Source organism: Bison bison, unplaced genomic scaffold (genome assembly GCF_000754665.1).
Source record: "Bison bison bison isolate TAMUID 2011002044 unplaced genomic scaffold, Bison_UMD1.0 scf7180017864474, whole genome shotgun sequence".
In the NCBI taxonomy this organism is placed as follows: Eukaryota; Metazoa; Chordata; class Mammalia; order Artiodactyla; family Bovidae; genus Bison; species Bison bison.
The window spans coordinates 365613-380230 of record NW_011495035.1 but is presented as its reverse complement, the minus strand read 5'-3'; the positions used below and the strand labels follow the sequence as shown (position 1 = coordinate 380230).

At 40.9% G+C, this 14618-nt stretch overlaps 1 protein-coding gene across 1 annotated transcript in view; it reads left to right on the top strand.

The window, feature by feature from the left end:
• FRMD4B (FERM domain containing 4B) overlaps positions 1-14618 on the top strand; it is a 196861-nt gene that overhangs the window by 80861 nt on the left and 101382 nt on the right. The window contains exon 5 of the mRNA XM_010861983.1: positions 5753-5837. Coding sequence (XP_010860285.1) covers positions 5753-5837 — 85 coding nt within the window. The remainder of the gene's footprint in view (positions 1-5752; positions 5838-14618) is intronic.

Here is a 14618-nt window from a genome sequence, read left to right as displayed (position 1 = left end):
GTTCCAGAAAGACACAGAATCATTCAAAGCACAGGCTGAACCTCAATTCTACTGTCTTACAGGATTACATTTCTGTGTGCTCCCTGGATCACATATCAGACAGCATTTGTGGGAATCTGCTCAGTCTCCTCTCTAATCTGTCCTCAGTGTGACATCGAAAGGGCAGAGGAAAGCAGTAGTATTATGAAGGGTGAAAAGGCTGGAGGGTGCAGAAGCTCACAGCTCGGCCATGAACTCAGGGTTTCTGGCTAGCATTCCGGGGGGCCAGGTAATTCCTCATTGTAGGGAGCCAAGCTGTTCTATGGGATGTTTGCAGCATCCCTGGCCAGTAGCATTCTCTTAAGTCAGGAAAATACAAAAAAAAGACAGTCTTTGGGGATATATGTATATTTATGGGTGATTCACGTTTTTGTGCAGCAAAAACTAACACAACATTGTAAAGCATTTCTCCTCCAATTAAAAAAAAATAACAAAAACAAAAAAAGTCTTCAACATAACCAGATGTACCTTACTCATCCCTTAAAAACCAGTGCTTTCACCTTGCTCTTGACTTTTAACCCTAACTGTTCTGTGTATTACCTTTGTGGCCTTTGGCAGCCTCTACGGGCTTTGCTCCTCATCTAGAAGACGTAATAGGAACTGACAGTAATACAGGGGGGTTGTTGGAGGATGTTAACATGTCATGAAGACCCTCACTAAATGTAACCTATTTTTATGATATAAAAATAACAAAGACTGCCTCAACCACCTGTTCAGGGGGTAAAAAATTCCATGTGATATATGGTCATTGAATATGGAAGTTTGGAAACTGTCTGGCTTGGGTCTGACTCACTCTTTTTTTGTTATTTTTAAAAAATATTTATTTATTTGGCTGCACCAGGTCTTAGTTTATGGCATGCAGCATCTTAGTTGTGGCATGTGGGATCTAGTTCCCTGACCAGGGATCGAACCCAAGTTTTGTGCATTGGAGTGCAGAGTCTTAGCCACTGGACCACCAGGGAAGTCCCTGACCCATTTACTTTTACACTGGGTGGAAGATTTCATCATTTCTCCACGATTCACTCCGCCCAGCCATCACCTCCCTAAAAACAATTAACCTCTCCTCCTCCTTCCTGTCTCCTTCTCAGAGAGTTTGTCCCTACTTGGCTCATGGTGGACAGGGGCAGGCTATTTTGCAGTTTGAAGCAAAGACGTGGAATTCACCATGGGACCCCAACACTTCTCATTGCCTGGGGCAGATGACTCCCTTCCCTTTTGTTCTGGTCGCAGCACAGCCCTTAGCCTCCTGGGCCTCCAGTCTTTCCCTGGAGAACTGGGAAAGAGTCATGCAGAGAGGGGAGCGACAGGGCAGGTTTCTACAGGTTCACCTGGAGGGCCCTCTCTGCTTCTTCTAGGGTTGCCTGGAAATCCGGAAGTGAGGCAGAGTTTTCCTGGCAGGGGAGCACAATGTAAAAGCCAACAGTGCTTCCCTTGGGGAGTTCTCTAAGAGCGCACCCCTCCCAAAGATGAAAGGGAACACAGGGGACTCTCAGAGGTTCTGCATCATCCTTTGCAGAAAGTGAAATACACTTCAATTACCCCGCTGTCTTCAGCGTGCATCATAAAGCAGGACTATGAGGTTGCAGGGTCATTATAAGCAATAAATACAGATCTCTGTGTTCAGAATGTAGATTAGAACCTGATAGAAATCTTAGGCAGGTGGCTGCAGTAAATGCCTGAAATTACCCACAATAACTGAGTGAAACCAGGAGCAAGGCGTTTGAATGCAGCCCTCACTGGACACCAGTCAGGAAGTCAGCATTGTGCAGTGAGAAATCATTGAGTCATTCCTGCCCAGTTTGCCGTCTATGATGCTGTTGCTCAGACATAGCAAAGATTCTAGAAAACAAAGGAAATATGCTCAGTTGGGGAGAAATCCTAAGTGGTCAGAAGAATATTCGTTTCAGAGTGTTTTCCTATTCTTGGTCAAGATGGACTCCTTTGTAGCATCCTACTTCCCTAAGAGAATAAGCTTAGAAAAGATACTGGAATTTCCGCTCTTGTTTTTACAGTTGAAGTTTTAAAGAGGTTCCCAACTAAGTCCGCACTTTTTGTTATAGTCTTCCTGGTAGACAGATAATAATAACATAGTAATAATCACCACCACTCACTGACCACTGAGACAACACGTGAGAAAAGGGAGGCAACGAGAGGCCAAGCAGTTTGGCCCAAGACCCCAGTGTGGATCAGTGTTGGGACTGGACTTCAACCTAGTATCTCCCCAACTCTGTGATGTTGACTCTTTTATTTTTTTGCCCCCATTTTTTTTTTTTTGCCACACCTCACAGCTTATGGCATCTTAGTTCTCTGACCAGAGATTGAACCTGGACCACAGCAGTGGAAGTGCTGAGTCCTAAGCACTGGACCACCAGGGAATTCCCTGTGGTGTTGACTTTTGATCATGGTAAATAAATGACACAGGAGGAAAATATGGGCCACTACATGACAGTGACCACTAACGGATAGCCCATCCCAGACAGCCAGAGTCGTCTGCTTTTCAACCCACGTGTATCATCATCTGGCTGACAGGCCTGCCCCTCCTCCAACGTTGTCATGCCATTGAGGTTGATGTTTTGTTATCACTGATGAGCGGTTAGGTGAACACCTGTCCCATCAACAGGGGAGAAAAATGCTAACGGGGGGACTGTGAAAAGTAGAGACAACGTCTTCTCAAGAAGGCAAATTCTCAAGAAATTACATTTGTTAAATTGTATGAGGTCTGTCTCCAGAACTTATGCCTAACCCAAAAGCTTGGGTTTGTTTCAAGGCTGAAAATTGAACCGTGGGCTTTGACTTCACAAAATCTTAGTGAAATCATTCACAGGAAGCATGCAGAAGGGAAACAGTATCCTTTTACCAAAAAAAAAAAAAAAAAAAACACCCTGAAACAAAAGGTCTTTATTTTACAAGTCTGGGATAGTCCGTTTCATTTCACGGAGAATCCTTAGATTCTGTTTTCAGTTCATAGAACGTGTTGATAGGTGTGCCTAGGGAGCCATTCTCCTGGAGAACCATATGTACTTTTGAAACCCTCCATAAATATAGTCATCACAGTGGCTCCCTTGAGGGAGAGAGGGGACCGTGGATTCAGAGAGTGGGTAATGTGATGCCTACGCAGAAAGTTAGAAGGCAACAGGGCGGGTTGCCAGAAAGTACTGGAAAACAAGATAGGGACCTGTTTACTGGAACTAGGGTACAGTCAGGGACCCGGGCTTCAGAAACAAGAGGAGCCCAATGTCTAGTACGAAGTTATCTGTGCGGAGTTGGGCACGTCACAAGTTGATTTGGTGCTAAGCCACCCAGCTCCCTGCATGTGTTTTTTTTTAATTCTTGAAGACTAGAAAGAGGTTTGATCTGACTAACAGGCCCTCTCCCTGGAATGCCCTTCCTCCCTTCGTTACCTGGTGAACTCATGCATTCTTTAAGACTGGGCTCAATTGTCCTAGAGGACAGCGTGTCCTGTGACACGGAGCCTTCTGGATTTCAGTTTGGCTGCCTTCTCTCTCTTGATTCATAAGCTAACTTAATTGCATTGCTCCCGTGGGCTCCCTGGCATTGTGTACATGTTGTATTTCATTGTGATTATTATTATAGGAAAGCATCCTATCATATTGGTTTGGAGTAGGAACTTTGAAGTCTGAAAGGCCTTCATGTGAATCATGGCTCCCTCATTTTCTACCTGGGTGACTTGGGGAAGTTGACTTTATGTGTGCATCTCAGTTTTCTTATCTGTAAGATGGGTTAATAACTTGCTACCTCTGGCATCTGGTTTTGCTGAAGTTAAATGGCAGCATGCATATAGAGCCCTGCATACTGTCCCTAGCACATGGGAAGTCCTCTACTGACTTGGATTCTCTTGTTGCCAGCAACAGAAACCAGTTATGGCTAAGCTAACAGAATTGAAGGAAAACTGGACTAACAAGGCTTCAGAAAAGACAGGAATCCAGGCTCTGCAGGAATCTAGGGAGCAGGAGGCAATGGACAGTTTCATCAGGGTACCACCGGCAGGACAAGAGTCTCAATAGGCTGTATTGGGCACTTCATAAAGTCCCTACTACGGCCATCCTTATCTCCACCATATAGACGAAGTATCTTAGACTCTAAGCTTAGGCCACATCCGCCAGGCCACATGGCATTAAATTCCAGAAAATGGATTTTTATTAGCAATGATTAGAATTTGTTGCTTCACATCCTTTTGTGTTATCTCATTTAATTCTTCCAAAACTCTGTGAGGTAAGTGCAGTCATAACAGCATTTTAGAGAAGACACAAAGAAGCTAACTAACTTGTCCAAGGCCACCCAAGTAATAAATGATGGGACTGGGACTCCATATTCTACATTCTTGATTCCAAAGCTGGTTTTTCCCTTCAACTCTTCATCTCCCCCAACCCCTTAATCCTTAACTTTCCCTTCTTGCACACCTAACACTCATCAATCTTCATTAAGTTCACTAATAAGTGAGATGAACCCTTGTAAGTGAAAATAGAAAGGATTTATTCCACTAAGGATGGAATTTTTCAAATGACTTTAACCATCTCAATGATAAAATCTTTCACCGCCTCTTAAAGCTGCTGTATTTATTTCTCAAACATTTCCTTATTGCGGAAGGGGAGGAAAAATAAATAAATAAAAAGCGCAAATGCCCAAGGTCTATCACGATTTTGCAGAGCTAAGAGCAAAGCTCCCTGGGACTTCAGTTCGGGTTTATCTTGACTCTCGCCAGATTGAGAGCCTGTTCTCGTCCAGGATCCTAGCTGTGAGCTGTCTTCGGGTATTAAGTCTCCCCATGCATTATTCATCAGGTGGGGCTGCAACACTTGAGAAAAACTTCTGGGCCTCCACCCCTGGCCCACTCCTGCACCCCAGAGGCCTGCCTTCAACCAGCCAGCTTTCCACAGGACTCTCCTCCCCTCCCCACCTCAGGACCCTCAGCTTTTTTCCAAAGGAGGGACTTGGCCTCACAGAGGCAACAAGCAAAGGCCCAGAAAAGGGAGTGGAGGAAGCGAGACCCAGAATACCCTGATTTGCATGAGAAAGACCGGTATTAAGTGGGGAGCTTGGCTTCTAGCCAAGGGAAAGCCCAGAGCCTGGAAGGATGAGAGTGAGGGAAGGAAGGAGGACGTGACTGAAACTCTCCTGGTGCATGGGGGCGAGGTAAACGGGGGGCCCTCACACCCGCCCTGAGTCTGAAAACCGTGGAGCCACGGGCCTCTAGGTTCAGTTATACAGTAGTGCTTTCTCAGCAGACTTCTCCTTTCAGCCCTCAGAGGGCTTTGTTTCGAAACTGTGGGAGGTATCGTGAACTCCCAGAACCTGTGTCAAAGGAACGGCAAGAATAAAGAATAAAATAAAATAAAATACATTTTATTTATATATTTTTATATAAATATATGTTTGTTTATATATTTTATTTATTTATAAAGAATAAAATAAAGGAAAGAATAAAGATGGATTTGCAGGTGGTGACCATTTTGGATTTTTCTCTCGCTCACCTTCCAGCACACTGTAGAAGACTTTATCTGCATGTCTGCGTATATCCACATACACTCATACATACTTAAAGGTGTGCATACATATTGCAGATGGCTTTTAAAAGGGAAAAAAAGCACAACCATTCCCTAGCTCTTCGTAATTCTCTGAGAGACACTACATGAGGAAACCATGCAGAGAAGGGAAAGAATCGGAAGGAGTCAACTTCTGTGCTGTTTTCCAGGTTTTACATTGAGAGCATATCGTTCCTGAAGGATAAAACCACCGTGGAGCTGTTTTTCCTGAACGCAAAGTCCTGTGTGCACAAGGTAAGGGCCCTGTTTGCTGCGGACTCCAGCGGGGCTGGACTAGCAGGGAGCAATGGCAGGGCCTTTGTTTTTATGTTCAAGTGGAGAAAAAAGGACATATCTTTTTTTTTTCTTCTTTACATTTCTCATTCTTTAGTATGTTTCACACAGACATGCTATTCTCTATGTTACTTTTTTTTATTAAACTTTTTATTTTGTGTTGGAGTATAGCCAGTTAACACTGTTGTGATAGTTGTAGGTGGCTAGAAAAGGGACTCAGCCATACCAATAATGTATCCATTCTCCCCCAAACTCCCCTCCCAGCCAGGCTGCTGCATAGCACTGAGCAGAGTTCCCTGTGCTGTGCAAGAGAGGACATAATCTTTTTCCTTTGTGTATCCTACCCCGTAAAACAAAGCAAAACAGTTTTCCTTTTTTTTTTCAAATGAAGAAAAGGCAGCTCTTCTCAAATTCTGAGTCGGGAAATACACAGAATCACCACTGCCTGCGGTGCTCTCAAAACTCCACCCAGAAGGACACACAGGTGGAGCAGTCAGGCTGATCGAAGCCTCGCAAAAGTCAGGCCAGAAATCTGTTCTAACAGAGTATACCCTACATTTATCCTACTTTGAAGCCAGTCTTCCTTAGGGGCCTCTGCTCAGAGCCCTGTGTTTTAAGGCAGAGTCTCAGTTATCTGTGGCAAAGGATCTGTTTTTTGCTTTATTGTTTTTCATTTGTATCCAAACCGTGGAGGACACACAGCTTTTATAAAGTTCAGTACAAGTGAACTGAGAGAAAAATGACCCCAGCTTGGATCTTGCAGCCATGCTGTGGTCAAATTGCTGTGGAAGTTTTAGACACTTTCCATTTTTAATCTTATCTCCTTGCAGATAAACTTTGCTTTAAAGGCCTCTAGTCTGGCCTCCTCTACTACACCCCAGGCAAAGGTGGGGAGTCCCCAGGCTCAGCTGAAGCCCAGCTGCTTCCTTTGTCTTCACTGTGTGGGATCTCGGATCCCACACCTGCTTCCAGGGCTGGTGGGAACCTCCTTCTGCCCTCTGCCGGTATATGTCGCCCTATATCTGAGGGATGATGAGGGACAACTGGTTGGTGCCTGGCCTGGAAAGACAAAGGGGCAGACTGTGCATTGAGGCACCTGCGTTCATATTCCTCCCCTTGTCCCCAAAACATTAAGGGTGGCCCACTGCACACATGCAGTTTTAATTAGTGGAAGACTCGGCAAGGAGCAGAATTTTTGTCGTTTTTTTAAATAGCTTTATGGGATATAATTGACTGAACATAATTAAAGTGGATAATTTTATAAGTCTTAATAAAAGTAATACTCTTGAAATGATCATGACAATCAAGATAGTCAATATACCCAGCAACTAAAGATCTGCTTTTTCTCACAGTAGATTATACATTTTCTAGAGTTCTATATCGGAGTAGGCAATGGCACCCCACTCCAGTACTCTTGCCTGGAAAATCCCATGGATGGAGGAGCCTGGTAGGCTGTAGTCCATGGGGTGGCTAAGAATCGGACACGACTGAGCAACTTCACTTTCACTTTTCACTTTCATGCATTGGAGAAGGAAATGGCAACCCACTCCAATGTTCTTGCCTGGAGAATCCCAGGGACGGGGGAGCCTGGTGGGCTTCCGTCTATGGGATCGCACAGAGTCGGACACGACTAAAGCGACTTAGCAGCAGCAGCAGCAGCAGAGTTCTATATAAGTGGAATCATATAGTAGACAATATTTTTGTATTCTTTCAATGAGCATAACTATTTTGAGATTCTTCCATGTTGTAGCAATAACCTTTTCCTTTTTTCTGTTTTTTTAATTAAAATTTTTTTTTCTTTTTGTCTGTGCTGGGTATTCGTGGCTGTGGGTGGGTTTTCTCTAGTTGCAGCAAGCCGGAGCTATTCTCTGTTTGCAGTGCTTGGGCTTCTCATTGCAGTGGCTTCTGTTGTTGCAGAGCACAGGCTCTAGGGCTTGCTGGCTTCAGTGGTTGCAATAGCCCTTTCCTTTTTTATTGCCAAATAATATTCCATGGTATAACTAAAACATTGTTTATTCATTCACCTGTGTGGCTATTTCTCCCTTTTCCTCCCAAACTTACTGGGATATACTTGACATATAACATTGTGTGAGTTTAAGGTATACAATATGATGGTTTGATATGTGCATATATTTTGAAATGATCCATCCACCTGTTGATGGACATTTGGATTATGCAAGTTTGGGAAATGTTACAAGTAAAATTGCTATGAACATCCATGTACAAGTCATTGTATGGACACACTTTTTCTTTTTATTTCATTTTTTAAAAAAAATTATTTATTTTAATTGGAGGATAATTACTTTACAATATTGTGGTGGTTTTTGCCATACATCGACATGAATCAGTCATGGGTGCACATGTGACCCCCCCATCCTGAACTCACCCTCCCATCTCACTCCCCACCCCATCCCTCTGGGTTGTCCCAGAGTACAGCCTTTGAGTGCCCTGCTTCATGCATCAAACTTGCACTGGTCATCTGTTTTACATATGGTAATATACATGTTTCAGTGCTATTCTCTCAAATCATCCCACCCTTGCCTTCTCCCACGGAGTCCAACAGTCTGTTCTTTACATTTGACACACTTTCTTTTTTCTTGGGTAAATACTGGGAATAGAATGGCTAAGTCATGTGGGAGATGGGATTAACTTTTTAAGGTTCTGCCAAACTGTTTTTCAAAGTAGTTTTGCTATCTTAAATTCCCACCAGCAGTTTATGATATTTCTAGTTCCTTCATATTCTTGTCAACACATGAAATCAACATCTTTTTCATTTTAGTCATTCTGATAGGGGTGCAATTTTAATTTCTATTTCCCTGATGACATATATGCTATTTGAGTATCTCTTATGTGCTTATTTGGGGCTTCCCTGGTGGCTCAGACGGTAAAGCGTCTGCCTGCAATGCGGGAGACCCGGGTTTGATTCCTGGGTCAGGACGATCCCCTGGAGAAGGAAATGGCAATCCACTCCAGCACTCTTGCCTGGAAAATCCCATAGACAGAGGAGCCTGGTAGGCTACAGTCCATGGGGTCGCAAAGAGTCGGACACGACTGAGCAACTTCACTTCACTTTATGTGCTTATGTATGTCAGTATATCTTTTTTATGTTTGAATCTTTTGCCCAGTTTCTTTGGGTTGCCGTTTAGTTGTAATGAGTTTTCAGAGCATATATATTCTGGATACAAGCACTTTATCAGTTATGTGGATTTTTTTTCCCAGTCTGTGGCTTGCTGTCCGTTCTCTTAATGTCTTTCAAAAACTAAAATACTTTTATTTTGATGAAGTCTAGTTTATCAATTTGTTCTTAGGGATTGTGATATTGTATCTCTGTAAATGTTGCCTAATCCAAGATCACAAAGATTTTCTCCTGTGTTTTCTTCTAGAAGTTTTAGAATTTTAGTATTATACTTAGGTCTATTATCCATTTTGAATTAATTTTTCAATTTTATTTTATCTATTTGTTTATTTTTAGCAGAGTTGGGTCTTCATTGCTACGTGGACTTTTCTCTAGTTTTAGTGAGCAAGGGCTACTCTCTAGTCGCTGCACTTGGGCTTCTCACTGCGGTGGCTTCCCTTGTTGCAGAGCACAGGCTCTAGGGTACACGGGCTTCAGTAGTTGTGGCCCATGAACTCAGTACTTGCAGCTCCCAGGCTCTCGAGCACAGGCTCAAAAGCTGTGGCACACGGGCTTAGTTGCTCTGAGGTATATGGGATCTTGCTGGACCAGGGATCAAAGCCATGTCTCCTGCATTGGCAGGTAGATTCTTTACCACTGAGCCACCAGGGAAGCCCCATTTATAGCCATGGTTGTTCATATTTTCTTATCATTTTAACATGTGCTGTCTATAGTGATGTTGCCTCTCTTGATCCTGATACTAATAATTGGTATCTTCTCTCTTTTTTATTTATCATTCTGGCAAGAGGTTTATCTTTATTGAGCCTCGCAAAGAATCAGCTTTTGGTTTCAGTGATTTTCTTATAAAAAAAAATTTTTTTTTTCTATTTCATTGATTTCTGCTATGATCTTTATTATTTTTATCTTCTATCATTATTACTTTCTTTTTCTTCTTTTGGGTTTAGTTTTCTCTTCATATACCATTCTTTTAAGTTGAAAGCTGAGATCGCTGATTAAAGATATTTCTTTCCTAATATAGGCAATTATTTATAGTACAATATAGCATTTTCTGCTAAGTATTCATTTTGTATCCCACAAATTCTGATATATTGTGTTTTATTTTCATTCACTTCTAAATATTTTTAAAGTTCCTTTTGGCTCCTTGTTATTTGAAAGTGTACAGTTTGGTTTCCAGAAATTTGGAGACTTTCAGGGCTCTTTATTTTTAATTAAATCCACTGTGGTCAGAAAACACATTTTGTGTAAATTAAATTCTTTGAAATTTGATGTGACTTGTTTATGGTCCAGAATATGCTCCATCTTGGTCAGTGGTCCATGTGCACTTGGGAAGAATGTGTACTCTGCCATCGTTGGGCGGATGTTCTAATAAATGTTAACCAGATCAACTTGATACTGTATCTTGCTCATTTTATGTCTCCTTCTTGTATCAGTTATTGACAGAGGGATACTGAAAGCTATGATTGTGGATTTTTCTACTTCTCTTTGTAAGTTCTATCAGTTTTTGTTTCGTGTATTTTATTTATTTTTTTAACACGATCTTTAACTGCTTTATTTTTCTTAGATCTTCCCAATGGACTCTTTAAAGTTTTCTTATTAGGGTATAAACGTTTAAGAATGCTGTGTCCTCTAGATTATTTTAATTAAATGATCCTCTTTATTCTGACAATATTCTTTATTCTGAAATCTGCTTTGTTTGATATTAATATAACCACTTAGTGTTTCCTTTTTTCCATCTCTTATTTGTACTCTATGTCTGTATTTTAAAAGTGCATTTCTTACAGGCAGGGTATAGTTACATCTTGAAACTTTTATCCATTTTGTTTATCCATTTATCTATCTCTGTCTTTTAAGTGGTTGTTTACTTTATTTGCATTTAATGTGACTGTTGATATGGTTAAATTTAAGTTTGTCTTGATATTTTTTTTCTATTTGTCCTATCTATTCTGTGTTCCTTTTTTTTTTTTTCCTTCTTTTGGATTTATTGAGTGTTTTATGATTCCATTTTACATCCTTTGTTGGATTATTAGTATAACTCTTTGTTTAGAGTTTTCTGTGATTGCTTTAGGGTTTATAGTATGTATCTTTAAATTATCAAGTCTACCTTCAAGTTTATTATATCTTGTACCATTTTACAGGTGGTACAAGACCCTTATGATAGTATATTTCTATTTCTCCTCTCTCAACCTTTAAGCTGTCAGTGTCATACGTTTTATTTTTAGTTGTGTTACAGATCCTTATGACATTGTCATTGTTTTTGTGTAAAAATTTAATCATCTCTGCTTTTAAGATTTTCTCTTTCTCAGTACTTTGAACAATTTGCTTTCTTCTCCGTGCTTTCTATGATTGTATTTACTGAGCATCGTGGACTTCTGGGTTTATAGTTTTTATCAAATTTGGGAATATTTCAGCCATGATTTCTTCAACTGTTTTTCTTTTTTTTCTGTCCCACCCATGCCACCTTTGCAAATTCTAACTACACATGTACTAGACCTCCTGAAATTACCCTACAGCTAAGTGATACTCTTTGCATTTAGTTATTTCTTTCTGGGTTTATTTTGATAATTCCAATTTCAGTGTCTTCAATTTTATTTATCTTTCTTTTGCAATCTAATTTGCCGTTTATCCCACCCTGTCCATTGGAATTTTTATCTTCAGAAGTTTGATTTGGATGGTTTTAAAATCTTTCCTGTAGGTATATAACTTTTGGAATGTATAACTATAGTTATAATAACTGTTTTAATGTCTTCAGTCTGCTTATTCTTTTTTTGGGGGGGGCATGCCATGTGGCTTGAGGGATCTTAATTCCCTGATCAGGGAATCTGGGCCCTCGGCAGTGAGAGCATGAGACCCTCTGCATAGCTTCAAGACTCTCTCTCAGTGCAACTCTGTTTTCTCTAGCACTCTGTTCCGTAAAATCCCATCCATTTGCTTTCCCGATTCTCTCATCCGTCTGCTCAACTCCAGAAGTCCACCTTGCTCTGTCTGGGTTTCCCCTTCACAGCCAAGTGGGGATGGTTGGGGTTTACCTCGTTCAATGTTCATGGTCCTTTGCTGCCTGATGTGCACTGTTTTGATGACCATTATTTCATATTTATCGTCTAGTTTTTTTTCATTTTTTTCAGGAAAGAGGGTAAATCAAGCCCCTGTTACTCCAAAGCAGAGTTTTTGGCTAATTCTATAAGAAAAGCAGAATGTCTACAGCACCAAAGGCTTTATGACAGCCTCTTTTTCTGAGATGTGGGTTTCCTCAAGAATGCATTGGGTTGCCTGATGGACACCTGTATAGCAAAAGCAGAATAATGAGTCAGGAAAACATTTACTGAGTCAGGAAAACATTTCATAAGTCATGATTGGTCATCGTCTCTTGTGGAGAAATACAAATACCCCTTGTGATATTTCTCACTACCTAGCTGGCCAAGGCCCAAAGAAATAGTCTCTTTGATGATTTGTTTGCTCTGTTGTTAACAAAAAAAAAGGATGAAAAATTTAACTCTTGATGTTTCTCTTGTAGCTTTTTCTGCTAATCCTGTTGATCTTAAGGAAGTAGAGTTCTTTTAAATTCTCCTCTTAGGTCAAGCGCTCCTTTCTAAATGAGAGTGTTTAATGACCTGTCAAAGAATTCAGAACTTTTATAGAACATGGTGTTGTAAGACATTATGACTTGCATTATTGGGGTAACTTTTTAAGATTCATCTGTAGGAATTTACAGTTTGATATTTTCTAAGTAATATGCAGATAGCTAGTTACATATAATCCCAAGAGATGTTACATGATTCAATAAATAAGATAACAGGATTGGGCTGCTGTTTGTTAACAATGTATGATAATTTAAGAACATTCTTCATAAGGAATATCATCTGAATCACAGCTACAGGAGTAAATAAGTTTTATAAGAACATAGCCTCAGCAGTAGAACATAGGTGGATGGTGAATGAGTCTCCCTTCCACACTATGCAGGGGACAGTCTTCCCACCAAACGTGTTAGCCTCTCTGTTAGCCCCTAGCCATTCTTCTTGCTTTCTGCCAGACAGCTTTCCCCTTCCACTGAGGAGAGAAATACACAGGCAGGAAAAGACAGCTATTATTTTCAAATACACACAAAGTCACCGTATCTTTTTGCATGCTTGGTTTATAAGAAAGATGACTTGTGATGAGGGTTAATACAGTCACTGAAGCTCTGTGTAGCTATTTAAATATAGATTTATATTCACAAAATTCAGCCTCATGATCTGTCATTGGAAGCACTGGGTGGTTTGCAATGGCTTTGTAAATATCATTGCCCCTACTGCATAGCGAATGAGCCATCTTGTTGTTGTATTAGTTGCCAAGTCGTGTCTGATTCTTTTGTGACCCCATGGATTGTAGCCTGCCAGACTTTTCTGTCCATGAGGTTTCCCAGGCACAAATACTGGAGTGGGTTGCCATTTTCTTCTTAAGGGGATCTTCCCAACCCAGGGATCAAATCTACGTCTCCTGCATTGGCAGGTGGATTCTTTGCCACTGAGCTACCCGGGAAGCCTGGATGAGCCATTGGTGCCACTTAAATGCGTTGAAAGAAAGATTGTGCCTCATTTCTGATTTGGGTATCCTGGGTAGTCTGAAAAAAGGACAAATATTTCTCACTTTTGCTTATTCCAAAATAATCTCCCATGGTACAGTCAAGTACACATAGGGCATTCAGTTAATTGTTGGTTAATTCAATAAGTTGAATGGATATTATTGATGATCAACCCTTGATTCCCAGGAAATCAAGAGATAAACAAAAACAGCTTATCTGATATATAGTTTGACTAGTATTGAGTATGAAATGCATCTAAATATGCTAGGAAGTTGAACACCTAATATGCTAAACAAAAACAAAAACATGTTCCAGCTATTACTGAATAACATTTAGCAATGCTATAGTAACTCTATTTACAATTTTCATCAAAGAATGAGTGAGGGGTCCAGTGATTAGGACTCCACGCCTCTATTTCAGGGGAAAGAGATTTGATCCCTGGTCAGGGAACTAAGGTCCTGCAAGCCATGCCCGCACAGCCAAAAAAGAGTGAAAAATGATTCTGTAAAGGACAAAATTTCATGTTTAGCCTAATGTTAAAAGAAAAGTGAAAGATCATTGGATTTTTCTCTAATCTTTTTAGATATCAGTTAAAGGTCTGTTTCTTCTAGAAAACTGGTTCTGGTAGACTTCAATTATGAAGGCACTGGTGTGTTAGCCAAATTCAACAATCGCTAGAGCTTAGTACATATGAGTACTGTATTTATTCTGCAGTTGCTTATTGCATGCCTGCTACCTGCCACCCCGTTTGAGGCTGTTTGTAACTAGAAATGCTTCAAGGATCTCTTGATTTTTCTACTGGTATTTTAAATCCCACTTAAACATCAGTGAAGGTGAAATTTGTTCTCTGAGAAAAAGTATACTTCAGCAATAGTCATGACAAAATCTGGCTTAACATATGCCTGTCCTTATGCTGCTGCTGCTGCTGCTGCTGCTAAGTTGCTTCAGTTGTGCCCGACTCTGTGCGACCCCATAGACGACAGCCCACCAGGCTCCCCCGTCCCTGGGATTCTCCGGGCAAGAACACTGGAGTGGGTTGCCATTTCCT